Consider the following 17,926-nt stretch of genomic DNA (forward strand, 5'->3'; position numbering starts at 1 on the left):
ATTGGTGAGGGCTCTGACTCATGGAAGGAAGAAATTTACTTCATAAACATGGGGTGAAATTGTAAGTAATGAACGAAAACATGATTACAATTATCTTTATATATGTCATTAATTTACCTTGCAGTGTCTTAGCCACAGAACACTTTCATATAGTTTCAAAATAATTCATTATTTAAGTTGTGGCATCATTTTCAGACCATTCATTCATAGTGAAAGGGAAAGAAATTGAATATTTTAAGTGTAGACATGATGAGCTTATTAAAAACCAAAAATTGTTTGTTAGAGCTTTTCAAACTAGAAATGAAAAAGCCACTGAAGCATCTTATGCATAAGTTATTGCACTGCATGGGCTGGAGAAATGCACATAATAGCTTAGAGACCAGTGAAGCCTTAGACAGTTGACATTGCTCAATGCCCACTGGATGAAAAGTTAGTAAAATAACTCATAGCACTGCCTGTTTTCAATGGCACAGTAACTTATTTATTTAAACATTTAGCTCTAAACATGGAGATTTAGTTATTTTTTCTTTTACTTTTTATTGTGTTGCTTATTTTCTTAATATTGCATTTGAGAGTTATTTATGTATTCTGGATATATTTCCTTTTTATTGGATTATTATTTGTAAGTATTTTACCCCAGTGTGTGGCCTGTCCTTTCATTCTCTTAACATTAATTTCCATCTTTGTTTGTTCATTGCTAGTATATAGAAATATAGTTGATTTTTATGTATTGATCTTATATCCTTCAACTGTGCTAAATCCATTTTTTGATTTAGTATTTTCTTCTTTGGGTTTTCTTCTTATATGACATTTTCCCCCATAGGTGACATGTTTACAATATTGAATCTCCACTCCATTTATATAGTATCTCTCAGTTTATTTAGATCTTCTATGATTTCTTTCATTAGTTTTCAGGGAAAGACTTAATTATTATCTAATTTGTGGAACTGTACTTTCACCTTAAAAACAGACAAGTCTATAAATGTGGCTAGACTTACTGTTCTGCTTGTAGTCATATGGTATCAGCAATAATCTTTGAAGAAGACCTTTTTTATGTGAACGGTTAGCAACAATCACAAGTGGTACTAAACTATTGAAAGTGCTGAATAACTTGTTTCTATCTCATCGTTTATCCTGGAGCAACTTATATATTTTATATTATATATTTATGTATATATATGTTTATGGTATATATTTTTGGTTATGGTACATATGATATATATATATATATATATATGAATATAAAATATGGTTTATGCCAGAGCAACTATATTCGTATGAATGTGCAAAAGCAATGGTGGGTAAAACTGCTGGAACCATGGTATATAAATTAAGGCAATAGTACCAAAGTATACCAGCATTTATTGTATTCTTTGTTGCCGTGTACAGACAGTAAAAAGAAAAAATCCCATTTCACTTAAGAATGGCTTTGGCGAAGTACTAAAAATTATCAAATCTTGATCCTGGATTTAATATTCTGTGTGACAAAATAGGAAGTTGTCTTGAGGAAAAGCATATCTGCGATTAAGTTGTGACCTAAACAGCTACTTTTCATGGAATACCATTTTTGTGAGGAAGAATAACTAATGGAGAAACCATGATTAAATACTCAGATGTTTGGTAGATATGTTCTTAAAAATGAAGTGAGCCTACCAATTTAGGTTAAATATCAATAACTGACACTATTTGTTGCCAATGATAATATACACTTTGTTTTTTTTGGCCACGCCACACAGCATGTGGGATCTTAGTTCCCTGACCAGGGATCGAACCTGTGCCCCCTGTAGTGAAGTGTGGAGTCTTAACCACTGGACTGCCAGGGAAATCCCTCACACGTTTTTGAATGAAAATCAGAATTCCGAAAAACTTCACTCTGCCACTATAAGCTTGACAGTTTCCCAAAACTTAAGCTTTGTTCCAATAAAATCAGCATTCACATCAGTTTAGTGTGATTTCTGATACTGCATAAAGTGTTTCAACATTTGTAATACTTGTATAACTTAGTGAACTGATATTTTCCAAATAATCAATATGAATAAGATGGGTCAAATATCCCTTCAGAGTACAAGATGATCAATGAATTTTAATGTAACAGTACATACAAAGTTCACTGATACGTTTTCAGATTCCACACAGCATTAACCTTTAAGAAACTACCATTTGTAGAGTTTTTGTGTAGTATCAAAGAAGAATATCCATAATGACCTGTAAAGGTTATTAAAATACACTTCCCTTTTCCATCTACAGATCTATGTGAAGTTGGATTTTCTCCATATACATTAACAAAAATAATATCAAAACACATTGAATGTAGAAGTGGGTATAAGAACTCAGCTGTCATCTATTAAGCCAGATGTTATAGAGATGTGCAAAAATGTATAGCATTACCATTCTTCTCATGAAATTTCTTTTTTTCTTGGAAAATACAGTTTTTAAAAAAAATCACAACATGTTATTTGTGCTAACATGCACAGGCAATATTAGTCTTATTTTAAATGAATTAATAAATATTTTAAAAATTTAAAATATATAATCGACAGTTTAAAAGATAATAACAATGTATCATGGGGTTTATAACATATGCAAAAGTAAAATATATGACTACAATAGCACATGGAAGTAAAAGGGAAAAATGGAAGAATACTGTCACAAGTGTGCTATATTACACATGAAGTAGTGTAATACTATTTGAAGGTAGACTATGATAAGTTGAAAATGCATATTGTAAACCCCAGAGCAACCACAAAAAATTAAAACAGAGTTATAGCTAATAAGCAAATATAGAAAATAAACGGAATCCTTAAAAAATTCATTTAATTCAAAAGAAGGCAGGAAAATAGAAAGTAAGAAATAAACAACAGAGGGGACAAATAGGAAGATGGACTTAAACCTGAAGGTATAAATAATTAATTTAAAGATAAGTGGTCTGGGCATGCCAACTAAAAGTCAGAGATTGTCAGGCTGGACAAGAAAATCATGACCCAACTATATGCTGTCTACAAAAAATCCATTGTAAATATGAAGACATAAATAGCTTAAAAGTAAAAGGACAGAAAAAGATATATCATACAAATAATAATCATAATGAAGCATGTACAACAATATTAAAATCAGACAATGTAGACTTTAGAACAAGGGATATTACCAGAAATAAAGATGGATATTTCTTAATAATAAAGGGGTCAATTCATCAAGAAGATATAACAACCCTAAGTGTGTATACATCTAATAACAAAGCTTCAAAAATACATAAAGCCAAAACAGACACAACTAAAAGGAAAAATAGCCAAATCCAAAATCATGGTTGAGATTTCAACTCTCTCAGTAACTGACAGAACAAGCAGACAAAATATCAGTAGGGATATAGATGACATAACACTCTCAACCAACCTGACCTAATTGATAATGATAGAAAATGCTATCCAGCAACAGCAAAATACACATTCTTTACAAATTGCATGACACATTCACCAAGATAGATCATATGCTGGACCATAAAACAAATTGCAATAAATATAAAAGGACTGAAATCATGCAAAGTATGTTCTCTGAGCACAACAAAATTAAAGTTAATATAAATAGAAAAATATCTGGAAAGTCCTCAAATATTTGGAAATAAATTTTTAAAAACCCACACTTATAAATAACCCATCAGTCAAAGAAGAAAATTAGAAACTATTTTGAACCAAATGGAAAGGAAGAGAATATCAAAATTTGTGGGATGCAGCTAAAGCAGTGTTTAGATGCAAATTTGCACATAAAATACTTATATTAGAAAAGAAGAAAGGCTTGAAATCAATGAACTAAGTTTCTACCATAAGAAACTAGAAAAAGAACTAAAAATCAATGTAAAATAAGTAGAATGAAGGACAACAAAGATATGAGCAGAAATAATGAAATAGAAAAGAGAAAAATAAAGTCAATGAAACTAAAAGCTGGTTCTCTGAAAAAAATACAGTTCACTAAATCTGTTAAACCATAAGCTAAAATGATCAAGAAAAAAGGGAAGAAATTAGCAATACTAGGAATTAAAGAGGGGACATCACTATAGCTCCTATAGACCTATAGACTTTAAAAGAATAATAAGGGAAAATTATGAGTGAATAAGCAAATTCCTTGAAGACAAATTATCAACATGGAAGCAAGAAGAAATAGAAAATCTGACTTGCCATGTAACTATTAAAGAAATAGAATTCATAATTAAAAACCTTCCCACAAACAAAACTCCAGGCTTAAATATTTCACTAACAAATTCTATCAAACATTTAAGTAAGACACAGTATCAATTTTACATAAACTCTTTCAGAAAACAGCAGACTTGGGGATACTGCCCAAGTCATTTTATAAGATCAGCATAGCCCTGATATCAAAACCAGACAAAGACATTACAAGAAAAGAAAAAAAAAAACCAGGTCAATGTCCCTCATGAACATAGACACAAAAATCCTTGACAAAATTTCAACAAACTGAATCCAGCAATATATAAAAAGGGTAATATACCATGACAAAGTAGGGTTTATCTCAGGAATGCTAGGTTAGTTTAACATAAAAAAAGCAACAGTTAATGCAATTTACTGTATTAACAGAATAAGAGGACACCATATGACCATTTCAGTAGATGAAGAAAAAGCATTTGACAAAATTCAACACTCATTTGTGAGGAAAATTCTCAGTAAATTAGGAATAGAAAGGAACTTCCTCAACCTAATAAAGGATATTAAAAAAAAATCTCTACCACTAACTTCACACTTCATAGTGAAAGATCAAGTGCTTTCCCCCACTGATCGGGAACAAGACAAAGATGTTCATTCTCACCACTTCTATTCAACATTGCATTGGAGGTCCCAACCAGTGTAATAAAGCAAGAAAAAGAAATAAAAGGCATGAAGATTGTAAAGGAATAAGTAAAAGTCTCTTTATTCACAGATGACATGTTGGTATACATGGAACATGCTAAAGAATCTACAAAAAAGTTACTAGAGCTAATGTTTAGCAATGTTACATTATTCAAGATAAATATAAAAAAATCAATTGTACTTGTATTTCTATATTCTAGCAACAAACAATTAGAAATTGAAATTTAAAATACCATTTATAACAACATCAAAGTCATGAAATACTTAGGGATAAATTTAACAAAATTTGTGTAAGACCTGTTCACTGAAAAGTATAAACTAAAATTTGAAATTAAAGACTTAAGTAAATGGAAAGAGATAGCAAATTCATGTACTGAAAGAGTAAATATTAAGATATTATTTTGCCCCAAATCGATCTATGAATTCACTGCAACCTATAGACTGCAATGCAAGACTGTTTTACATTAGTAACATACACTTGCTATCAAGTGAGCTTTCTAAAGACCAAAGCTCATCTGTTTTCACAGAAGAAAGTGTAAGCTCTTTAGTGCATCATTCAAGGCTCTTCATAATCTGGCTGCAATTTCCATTCAAGCCTTAATCCTTCTCTCTCTCTCATAAACCCTGTGTTCCACTATATCAAACTTCTCCCTGGTCCCACGAGGCACCAGGTCCTTTCCAATTTCTATTCCTTCTGCCCAGAATGCCTTTCCATCTTCTTCACCTGGCAAACTCCCAATCAACCTCCAAAATTCAATTTAAAGTCTTGGTGAAACATTTCCTCTACGCTCCTCATCTGTCCTGGGTTGAGCACATTGTTCTGTCCCCTCTATTAGATGATGAGATTTTTTAGGGCACTGGGTTTATCTTGTTAGTCCTTGTATCCCTGTATCGGGTCTGAATAGGGCCTGGCAAGTAGTATGGGCCCAATGAATATTTGGTAAAGGAATGAAAAGAACAAATGAACGTGAAGGAAGAGCTCAAAGGGCCTTGGTATATTTAGGTAAGGGATTTTTAAAGGCATAGGGCTTTACGCTGGACTGAGGAAGATCATAGAGAGGTGGGAAAAGGGCATCTGGAGGAGGAGGATTATTATCCTAGGAGACAGAAGAACAAAAGCCGAGACTGAGAGGGAAGACAGTGAGGGGGTTAGCCAGCAGACTGTGGCTGCCTGCTGCACTGTCCTGACCTTTTCACCGATTAGATTTCTCAATTACATTTTCAGCTCATGGAGGGCAGGGTATTTTGTGCACTCCTTTGTATCCCCTTTATATTTGAGGCACATCTCCATAGCCATTGTTCCTATAATCTTGTGGTTCTTATTCTGCTGTGTAATATATTTATTTGTGTATCTACATATCTCCCCAGCACTCATACCTCCCTTAATCCCAGGCTGTTTGAGGTAGGGGATGAGGTCTTAGTGTCTTTGTATCTTCCAAGACACCTAGCATAGTGCCTGGCACACAACGGGTGCTCAGTAAATATTTTTTGAGTGACCATTTGTTGATCTGATTACAGAGGACTGCAAGGATATTTGTGTGCAACTGTGTATTGTGGCACAAAACTTATATATGCCTTTACACTGTGTGGGCTATTTTTGGCAATTTTCATTAAAATGTTATCTTACTGTACCTGGAAGACTGTCATTTCAATTTTCTTCTTTGTTCCCTCTTGGATGACTCACATCTCTTATACCAGAAGGATATGACAGAAGGGATTCGAAAGGGTTTGGACAAATTTATGAATGACGAAGTCATAAATGTCTGGGTATAAGAAGTTGTTAGGTGCATACAAAGGGGAAGGAGAAAACTTGCATTTCAAAAATGCCTGTTGTGTGCCAAGAACTGTATGTTAGGCACCTGACATACATTATATCTCATTTAATCTGGCAGGCTATATCAGTATAAAGACAGGACATGTCTATCTAGAAGGCCAAGTCCACAACCTGTCAGGCATCTCCAGGTACCAGAGGCAGTATTCACCTTTATTAAAATTTTATCAACCTTTTAAGATAGATGAATCTATAGATTTGCATTGTTTCCTAGGAACAGAACACTCATTCTCAATTCAGGCTTCTACCTCTTAAAACTACTTTTTGACATAACTTGATCAGTTTTTAAAGTCTCAGCGCTTTAAATTACAATGCAATCTGAGATATTCCCACGGCAATAACAGCGATTAAATTTGTTCACAAATGTAATTTGTTCTCTTACCTTTATATTTCATACAGCTTCCAAATACTGAATAAAGGTAAGTCAAGTCAAGAAAAGAGACTTCTATTAACCCTGACACCAGCAAATTGTCTCAAATTACAGAGTGCCTTCTATTTGTATTCTAGACACATTGAGTGGTTTTTCTGAGATAAATATTATACCTCATCTGTGGTTAGAAGAAAATTGGAAGGAGATTAGTTTAAGTTGTTTCTAGTTTTTAAAAAATAATAGTAACTTGAAAAAGCATAAAGCTCCCAACTGTACAGCTTCTGCATCGAGCAGGAATCAAAATGTTATAACCCAAGTACCATCTCGACTCCTTGGGAGATGGCTTGAGAAGGTGGGGCTGCAGCCACTGATTCATTATTATAAGTCACAGTCTAAAGCCTGCAGCTACACATCCTGATCTGTGATAACATGCTTCCCGCCAGGTGTCAGGCTGGGTGGGAAGAGAAGGGGTACACCTTCAGATAAAGGGATCATCAGCACACTCACAGCTCTCAGAGAGCTTTCTATTACACCTGTTCTGAGAAAACTAGAACAGACATCTATGCCTTGGAAAACATAAAGCCCATCTCATATGACTAAAGAAAATGGCAAAGGTTCAAATGACATGTTTCACATTTTGGATGGTCCTGCCCCAACTTTTGTGCGCCACTAATCGCTGGAAAAATACCAGACCTGTCTTGGTGGTGATTGTGTGTTTTTTAAATTTTACATCAGCCAAAGAAAATTGAGAGACCAGGACTACCACCAAAGAACAGAGGTTTGACATACCACCAATAGGACTTTTTAAAGTTAGAGGAGAACCCAGCTTCTACATTTAAAAAAAATTGCCCCTTCTTTTTTGAGTCTAGGGGATGAAAATATGCACATATTCCAAAGAGTTCTTTGTGTGAACAGGTGACCCCTTCCCACAGTCTCTGTAATTAATTGAGAAATTAAAGTTGGTTGGCCTTTGAGATCTCTTGTAAAAAAAGGCAGAAGGTCTTGGATATTTTGGAACAAAAGTCCACTATTCTGCCAAGACAGTGTGTTATTGTTATTGGAGTGTCTCTCAACAAAACGGTATTGAGTGGTGAGGACGTGATTTTGATTAGGTGGAATGACTCAGCTCTTCCCCTTAAAGAAGAGAGGACTTGTCAGAGCCTTACTTACCTCATGATCTGGGATCTCAGAGGATAGTGTTTTCCCTAGGATGACCCCGGTCAAGTATGTCCAGCATCGAGCCGTGTTGGCAAGGTTATAGCCTCCTGTCTCCATCAAGAATTGTGAAGTTAGGAAAGAATAGTCACAGAACAGCAGGAGAGGGAAGGGGGGTAAGGAAGGAGAGAAAAATGTTTTAACAAAAGGGCTAGAAAGATAATTCTAACTTGTAGAATTTCACCTAAACATCCCTTTATGATATTTCTGAACCACTTAGTAGGCAGTCTTTAGTGAACCAGTCAGACCATGCACAATGTGGAATTGGGAAGTCCAAGGCCTACAAAGATTAAAAAGGCCCTCATCTCTGAACAAATATGCACCCAAGGATTCCAAGGTCCTCAATTCCACCAAGAGTCATTGGTAAGATTGAGATCCTTGGAACCCAGATCTTTTGAGGTGACCTACTCAAAGTGATGGTTTCTGTGATGAATTTTGTAACAATTCTATAAAATGACTGCTGGATGTGACTTGTATATTAAAGCTATTGGCAGATATAGCCCTGGAAACCTCCAGGAAAGAGAAAAGGAAAATGCTGACAGAAACAGACTTCTTTCTTTTCATTTCAGCATTCCTTTTCTCCACAAAATACAGGCCTAGTGGCAGAGATCAAAGAGAATGAGATGAGAAAGGGACTGCTGATTGACGCTCTGACTCACCTCGTCAGGTCCTGTCACAGTCACCCAGCAGCCATATTATACTGGCTAATAATCAGCATATTTTTGTGCTGAATAGATGTGTTCTGCCATGCAAGCACTAGAACATTTGGCCTTTAACTAAATTCCAAGAGTGTAAGGATAAAATGGAAAGATTTCCTAACCTCAGTGCAGCCTGAGGGAAATAGAATCTGGTCTATTTTAGGTAGGATGACCATATCATTTATCATCTACAATGGTACACTTTTAAGAGTAAAAAAGGGACACTATTAATAATTACACTGGAATAACATGTATAGATTGAGACATGTGGCACCCTTTTCTTAAGCCTTTCTATTCCTTGAAAGGTCAGGGATGCTGGGGCTTCTGCAATGTGTCTTTTTGGCCTCAATGGGGTCCACTGAAGTTTGGGCACGTGGCCATCTCTGCCAATTGTCTATGTGTTCCTGGGGGTTGAGAATTGAAGTGAAATAGTACAGGTATTACTTTAAACACTCCTGACATGGAAAATCTGAATTTATCAGATCAAATTATTGGGTATCATTATTTGATTTCAAAAAGAGTCCCCATAGGTTTTAAGTAGCAGGCTCTCTCTGGCATACATACAGTATGATTTGATTTGCAAAAATTCCATTTATGCAAAGGTATTTTCAGGAATACACATATTGAATAAGAAGAGTTATATATTCAAAAGCCAAGACTTGGGGCTGAGAAAGCAAAGAGGCTTTGAAAGTGCTAAGTAAAGGCTGTAGCCTCAAACAAAAGTCGGATTCACACAGATGTATATTGAGGAAAGGGCTTTTTTTCTTCCCCCTGGCCCTACCTGTGTCATAATCACTGTCTTTAGTGCCGTTAAGGAAAGTAATATGTCCGCAGCACCTATCAATTTTATCTTTTCCTTGAGTTGAAGTTAATACATTTCTCGCCAGCTTTTCATAAGAGGTTGTCTCTTGTAAGCACCTTTAATTTCGATCCCTCTAGGGTTTGAGGCTGCCCAAGGACCAGGCTTGTGTATTTGTATTGAATGCCCACTCATTTTCATAAGGCCTTCCCACAATCTCCTCTAATTTGGTTTTTACAACAGTTTGACAAACAACAAACTATTAGCGCTTCCATAATACATACCTTTTAAGCTCAATCTGCTTGACCATGTTATTTTAACACACCAGTCCACTTATCTAATGTAATAAAGATTGTGCCAGATAAACAGAAGATTCTAAGCAAGGCACCTTCAAAGGTAGTTGAGGTTTGTGAAAGGTTCCTTTCACAAATGTGTAAATGCTTCTATTGAATAGACCCAGCTTTCTGTTGGTTAAGTAATACAAAACATCAGTACACACTGAAGGCAAAAATGCCCAAGAGACACTTTAGATCTCTCAATTTTGCTTTATTGTAACAAATCCATGCTTTTTTAGTGGGGGAGAAGTTGTTCTTGAATTCAGCTTAGATATTCAATTAATTCATGTGTTTACTACTTATATGTGAGTAGGGTTAGAATTTTAGTGGTATGTTTCCAAAAGATAATGATTAGAACTGGGACTCAAAGGCTATACTGAGAGAAGATGGATCAAAGTCCACTGGGGTTAACATTCTCTATTCTTAATAAGATCTGATGTCACCTTTAACCAAAGCACCTTTGCTTCAGGAATGGAAACTTAGACTTCAGAGTGCCAAGGAGTCAATGCACATGCCAGGCTGAGGAGGAGAAGTGTGTCAGAGTACTTCCTTATGCTGAACTGTGAAGGTGGCAGAGTTCATTGACTCAGGCTTCTGGACCATGGGCAGGTTGGTATTATCCAATCTAAGAAAGCCAAGTTTTCCTCAGTGTCAATGGACAAAACATGGGGGAAGGTCAACAAATTCTCCTGGTGACCTTCCTTTGTACTCACCTCCTCCCAAAATGAGCGTTGCCAATTGCCACTGAAGGATGTACTTAAGACACTTGCCAATTCCCACTGGAGTCATGTTAAAGGAGCACATGGGATCCCCAGCTATTGTATCAGCTCCCAGCTGTAAGACCACTGCTTTGGGATTAAAGGCTATGTACACCTCCTTTAGTACACTGGAAAAAAAAAAGGAGACAAAATGTCAGAAAAAGATAGGGCGGTTTGGTCTAAGGGTGGTTGTGGAGGGTAGTGGGGGGTATAGTTGAATCAGCAAATAGTGAAGGGAAAAAAATCCAACTTGTCAGACTCATCAAACTTTCTATCTAAAAAGGGGTAAATCAGACTGCATGTAAATTGTAGCTCAAAAATCCTGACTTACAAAAAAATTTCCCCCTACCTCCATCCTCACCAAGGACCAAATTTGTTTTTCTGTTTTAGAACTCAGACTTCCTTTAAATATTCATATCAATTTAACTTCAACAGCCATAGGACTGGTTTAGTACATATTTACTCCATTTTACAATCTGTGAAAATAGGACAATACACTGAATTAAGGATTATTTCTGATAAGTTAAGATTGTCAATATACTTGGAGTTTACCACCTAGTTATCAATGAGGGTTGGTGAAGAGAATTAAAGGCTTTGAAAGCATAGATGTTATCAGCTTACTTTGTATTAGGCTAAAAGACTTCTGGGTTATGAAACGCAGCCCTCCCAAACGTGTATGTAATCAGGGTATTATAGGGAAGGGAACCATAATAACTGATCCAAAATTATAAATCTGAAAGCACTCTAAAGAACAAATTGTAGTGGGTAATAATGAGCATAATTTTGGGTAGAATCATTCAATGTTATCAAATCAACCTAAGAGCTTTTCCTGACTGTTAGAAGCCTTAGAGATGAAAAGGAAGTTGTTATTGTGACAGATGACCTTAGGCAGGCTTCTAGTATTATCATTAATTGAATGTTGACAATGTCCAGGATGCATTCCTAGGAGTTATAAGGTCCCTGCTCTCAAGGGGCTTACAATCTAGCTCCCAGACAAAACATATACCAGTCCTCGAGGGCTTGAGTAACTCTTACAGAGACATATAAACAAGTGCAAATTAACATACTTCAGAGTTGAGAAAATGCAGAGTCAAAAAGTGATAAAAAATGTTTGGGGTTAATGACCCCTTCATAATCAACATGTCAAATTATACCAGTTCAGCAAAAATAGAAAAATTCCAGATCCTTCTGAAACTGCAAAAAGAATGCAGGGATATGAAATGCTGTCCTCCAAAATTCATATGTAACCACGGTATTGAAACTATTGAAAAGTGCTCAGTTGCAGAGGCATTCTTTGACTCAAAAGACCGTTTTGTTTTGATTTCTCATCTACACAGACAAATATTCAGTGATTGTGGAGATTATAAGAATATTATAAAACTTATGACATATGATCTTTAATACAGGAATACTCGGGCCTATTCTCTCTTTCATGTGCTTATCTCCTGGGTGCAGAGGGAAGATAAGCCACCTGAATAGTTAGCCAACATTTATTGAGCAGCTACACGTACAGAGCACCCTATTAGTTGCTGCTGGGAGACACAGAGGAAGGTGTGATTTCTGTTTTAAAAAGGTTTACAGCTTAACGGGGAGGAGGGGGAGGCAAGCAAGACTAATGTATTTTTCATTTTCATTCTTTCCCTCACTTTGCACACATTTACTGAGTGCCCTCTGTGTGTCCAGTATGTAACTGTATCAGATGCTGCAGGAAAAAAAAATGACGAATATGGCACAGCTCTTATCTTCACATAGCTCAGAACAGAGGGGAAGACTTGGACTATATCGATAAATAATTAAAACACAATGATAAATGAAATATCAGTGATGGCACAGAGGAGAAAGTAGAGTAACTCTTGTCAGGTTTTAAAAGATGAGAAGTACAATGAGCCACCTATCAAAGTGGCTAAAATGAAAAACAGTGAAAATATCAGTTGCTGGTGAGGATGTGGAGAAACTAGATCACACAGACCTTTTGGGTGGGAATGTAGAATGGTATAGCCACTCTGGAAAATAATTTGGCGGTTCCTGTCAAAACTAAAAATGGACTTGCCATACAATCTAAAAATTGCACTCTTGGGCATTTATTCCAGAGAAGTTAAGACTTATTTTCATATAGGAACTTGTACATGAATGTTCATAGCAGCTTTATTTTTAACAACCCAAACTGGAAACAACTCAGATGTACTTCAACAAGTGAATGGTTAAACAAATTGCAGTACACCTATACCATTGGAATACTGCTAATCAATAAAAAGAAATAAACTCTTGATACATGCAAAAAACTTGGATGGATCTCAAGAGAATGATGCTGGGTGAATAAGGCCAATCTCAAAATCTGTACTGCATGATTCCACTTATATACCATTGGTGAAACAATTAGAGAGATGGAGAAGAGAATAGTAGTTGCCAGGGGTTAGGGATGAGTGTGGCTGTAAAAGGGTAGCATGAGAGAGCCTTGGGTGATGGTACAGTTCTGTACCTTGACTGTGCTGGTGGTTGTGGTTATGCAAAGCTATGCGCTCGCACACACACACACACACACACACACACACACACACATACACACACGAGTGCATGTATAACTGGTGAAGACTGAATAAGCTCTATAGATTGTACCAATGTCAACTTCTTGATTTTGATGTTATACTATAATTGTACAAGATAGCAACATTGGAGGAGGCTGTAGGAAGAAGAGACTTCCCCGTACATTTCATTACAACTTCCTGTGAATGTATGATTATCTTGAAATAAAAAGTAAAAAAAAAAAAGATTAGGATAAGTTTACAGGCACATGGGGGTGAAGGTATGGGAACTGGAAGCAGGGAGGGTTGTGGGGGTTATGGGTAAGTGACTAGGTTTACAGAAGGAACTGCACACACCACAGCATGAAGGCTTGGAGCAGGGAGTGGTGGGAGTAAGGCTGGTGAAGTAAACGTGGGTTAGAGCACAAAGGGCCAGATAGGCCAGGCAGTTTGGACTTTTACTTAAAGGCTATGAAATGTCTCTAAATCATACCAATGTTTTCCTTAGGTCAGTCTCCCAAGTCAATAGAAATAAAAGCAAAAATAAACAAATGGGACTGAACCAAACTTAATAAGCGTTTACACAGCAAAGGAAACCATAAGCAAAACGAAAATACAACCTACAGAATGGGAGAAAATATTTGCAAATGATGGACTGACAAGGGCTTAATTTCCAAAATATACAAACAGCTCATATAGTTTAATATCAAAAAAACCAAACAACTCAATCAAAAAATGGGCAGAAGACCTAAATAGACATTTCTCCAAATAAGACATACAGATGGCCAAGAGGCACGTGAAAAGATGCTCAACATCACTAATTACTAGAGAAATGCATATCAAAACTGTCTCACACTGGTCAGAATAGCCATCATTAAAAAGTCTACAAATAACAAATGCTGGAGAGGGCGTGGAGGAAAGGGAACCCTCCTACACTGTTGGTGGGAATGTAAACTGGTGCAGCCACTGTGGAGAACACTATGGATGTTCCTTAAAAAACTAAAAATAGAGCTACCATACGACCTAGCAATCCCACTCCTGGGCATATATACAGAGAAAACTCTAATTCGAAAAGATACATGCATTCCCAATGTTCACAGCCAAGACACGGAAACAACCTAAATGTCTATTGACAGATGAATGGTAAAGAAGACATGGTATGTATGTGTGTGTGTGTGTGTGTGTGTATGTATGTGTGTGTGTGTGTGTGTGTGTGTGTGTATATATATATATATATATATATATATATAACTGGAATACTACTCAGCCATAAGAAAGAATGAAATCATGCCATTTGCAGCAACATGGATGGACCTAGAGATTATCATACTAAGTGAAGTAAGTCAGACAGAGAAAGGCAAATACCATATAATATCAGTTATATGTGGAATCTAAAATATGACACAAATGAATTTGTTTACAAAACAGTAATAGACTCACAGACATAGAAAACAAACTTACAGTTACCAAAAGGGAAAGGGAGTTGGGGAAGGATAAATTAGGAGTTGGGATGAGCAGATACAAACTACTATATATAAAACAGATAAACAGCAAGGTCCTACTGTATAGCACAGGGAACTATATCCAATATCCTGTAATAAACCATAATGGAAAAGAATATGAAAAAGAATATATGAATATATGAATCACTTTGCTGTACATCAGAAACTAACACAACATTGTAAATCAACTATACTTCAATAGAAAAGAATTCATTAAAGGGTATGAAATGTCTCAAACGTGTGTGTGCATGTGCGCGTGCACCGCATGCACAAGGCATGATTAAATTTACATTTTGAAAAGATCCTCTGATTACAGCGTAGGATACAGTGAAGGTTATCAAGAGGTTTTTTGCAACCATCCAGGCCAGTGGCAGCAAGGGTCGGGAGGAAGAGATGGATTTGGGAGATATTCCTATCGTAGAATTGATAGGGCAATACACACTGACACACAAGAAAAGCATACACATATGACAGTCATGAATATTTGGTACTGCGAGGGAGGAAAGGATAAAGGAAGGCAGGTGTTTCTGGGAGAGTTGTTTTAATGATAACCAGGAAGGGAAAATGAGTCCTCAGGGAGTTCTGATGAAGAGGGCTTCAGATGGGTAGAGAAAAGGGTAATTAGAAGCTTTGAAAAAGGTAGGGTATTTTGTACACAGTGTAATTTGGCAGTTCCTTTGCTTCACCTCCAATTGGTAAACAACTACATTTCTTGCAGCATCTAGTCTGATTTTTTAAAAATACAAATATAATGAGTACATTCTTCATGCTAAAAAATCAAACATAATAGTCTATCAAATAAAAGGGAAAAAAATCTCCTTTTCTCCATCTCTACTCCCTCTCCAGAGGTAACTCCTGATTCATTACACATAGTTTCAATCAGCTCAGTCAACGATGAGAAACAGTTTGAGGTGTATCTTTCAAGATCAAACTTTTTCTGCCTCATGCTTGAGTGAGCTGGTTGAAGCTATGTCTAATAAATGCCTTCTTTTACCTCTTTTCTTTACCTGAAAATGTCTTCCCTCATATTCCTTCTCTTCCTTGAGGCTAATTGCACCAGCTGGGCACTAGATTCTCTTTCCTGTTGCTCTATGGGTCATGTAACACCAATGAGCTCTTTCTTACATCTTTAGTCTCTGTCTTCCTACTGATTTAGTCCCTTTAGGTTACAAGTTGTCCATCTCTTCGTCCCCTTTTCAACACTGCCAAATTTGTCTACTTATTGGCCACCTCTACATACTTCTTGCAATCCAGTTTTTGATCTCACTGCTCTCCTGAAACTGCTTTCTTGAAGGGAGAGAGACCTCTGTGTCATGATATCCAAAAGCCTTTTCTCTGTTATCTTTATCAACTTCTCAGAAGCAATTGACAGTGGATACTACTAAAAAATCTGCAGCTGGTCATCATCAATGGCTACGGCTCCATTAAAAAATCTTTTAAAAAAATATTTTTTTAAAAAACAACTTTATCAATATTCACATACCATACAATTCCTCCATTTAAAGTGTACAATTCAACGGCTTTTAGTATACTCACAGAGTTGTGCAACCATCACCACAATGAATTTTAGAACATTTTTTTTGACTGCATCGCATGGTTTGTGGGATCTTAGTTCCCCAACCAGGGATTGAACCTGGGCCCTCGGCAGTGAGAGCACGGAGTCCTAACCACTGGACAACCAGGGAATTCCCTAGAACATTTTCATCATCCCCAAAAGAAACACTGTACCCAATAGCAGTTACTACCTATTCCCACCACTCTTCAACCTCCAGCCCCTGGCAACCACTAACCTACTTTCTGTCTCCATGGATTTGTCTAATTTTGACCTTTCATATAAATGGAATTATATAATATGTGGTCTTTTGTGACTGGCTTCTTTCATTTCATTTAGCATAATGTTTTCAAGGTTCATCCATGTATTAGTACCTCATTCCTTTTTATGGCCAAATAATACTCCATTGTTTGTATATACCACATTTTCTTTATCTATTCTCCATTCATCTGTTGATGGACATTTGGGTTATTTCTATAATTTTTGGCTAATACGAGAAATGCTGCTGTGGACATGTTTTCATTTTTCTAATATACCTAGGAGTAGAATTGCTGGGTCATATGGTAACTCTCTGTTTAACCTTTTGAGGGAACTGTCTGACCGTTTTCCACAGGGGCTGCACCATTTTACATTTCCCCCAGCAATGTGTAACAGATGAGGGTTCCAATTCTTCTTCCACATCTTCACCAACACTTATTATTTTCTGTTGTTTTTTTTTAAAAAATATTATATCCATCCTAGTGGGTATAAAGTGGTATCTCATTGTGGTTTTGATTTGCATTTCACTGATGACTAATGATGTTGAGTATCTTTTCATGTGCTTTTTGGCCATTTGTATATCTTCCTTAGAGCAAGGTCTATGCCAAGGTCTATGTCCATTTTTAAAATGAGTCTATTTTCTTTTTAATATTGATCTGTAAGTGTTGATATATTATAAATACAAGTCCCTTATCAGATACATGACTTGCAAAAATTTTCTCCCACTCTATGGGTTGTCTTTCACTTTCTTGATAGTGTCTTTTGAAGCACAAAAGTTTTAAGTTTTGACGCAATCCAATTTATCTATATTTATTCTGTTGCTTGTGCTTTTGGTGTCATGTCTAAGAGAGCAATATCTAATTCAAGGTCATGAACATTTACATCTATGTTTTCTTTTAAGCGTTTTATAGTTTAAGCTCTTACATTTAGACCGTTTATGCTATTTGGACTTAACTTTTGTATATGGTGTGAGGTATGTGTCCAAAACCACTTTTTTTTGCATGAGATCCAGTTGTCCCAGAACAATTTGTTGAAAAGACTATTCTTTCCCCATTGAATTGTCTTGGCACTCTTTGAGTAAAATGAATTGACTGTACATAGTTCTGGACTCTGAACTTTATTCCATTGCTCTATATGTCTAGCCTCATTGTCAGCACCACACTGTCTTGATTACAATAGCTTTGTAGTAAGTTTTAAAGCTGGGAAGTGCTCCAACCTTGTTCTTCCTTT

General features: G+C 36.2%; 1 protein-coding gene across 9 annotated transcripts in view; it reads right to left on the bottom strand.

Moving 5' to 3' along the window:
- Window positions 1-17,926, bottom strand: part of HDAC8 (histone deacetylase 8) — a 243,685-nt gene that overhangs the window by 126,609 nt on the left and 99,150 nt on the right. For 8 of the 9 annotated variants that reach the window (XR_014258681.1, XR_014258682.1, XM_082446014.1 and 5 more), the window contains exons 8-9: window positions 10,818-10,990; window positions 8,228-8,322 (exon numbers count right to left, since the gene is read on the bottom strand). Coding sequence is in view for 7 of the 9 variants with exons in the window: in XM_082446014.1 (XP_082302140.1) it covers window positions 8,228-8,322; window positions 10,818-10,990 (268 nt within the window). In the remaining 2 variants the exon portion in view is untranslated. The other variant, XM_082446017.1, reaches the window with a different exon arrangement.

The sequence above is a fragment of the Balaenoptera physalus genome (assembly GCF_965194825.1).
Source record: "Balaenoptera physalus genome assembly, chromosome: X".
In the NCBI taxonomy this organism is placed as follows: Eukaryota; Metazoa; Chordata; class Mammalia; order Artiodactyla; family Balaenopteridae; genus Balaenoptera; species Balaenoptera physalus.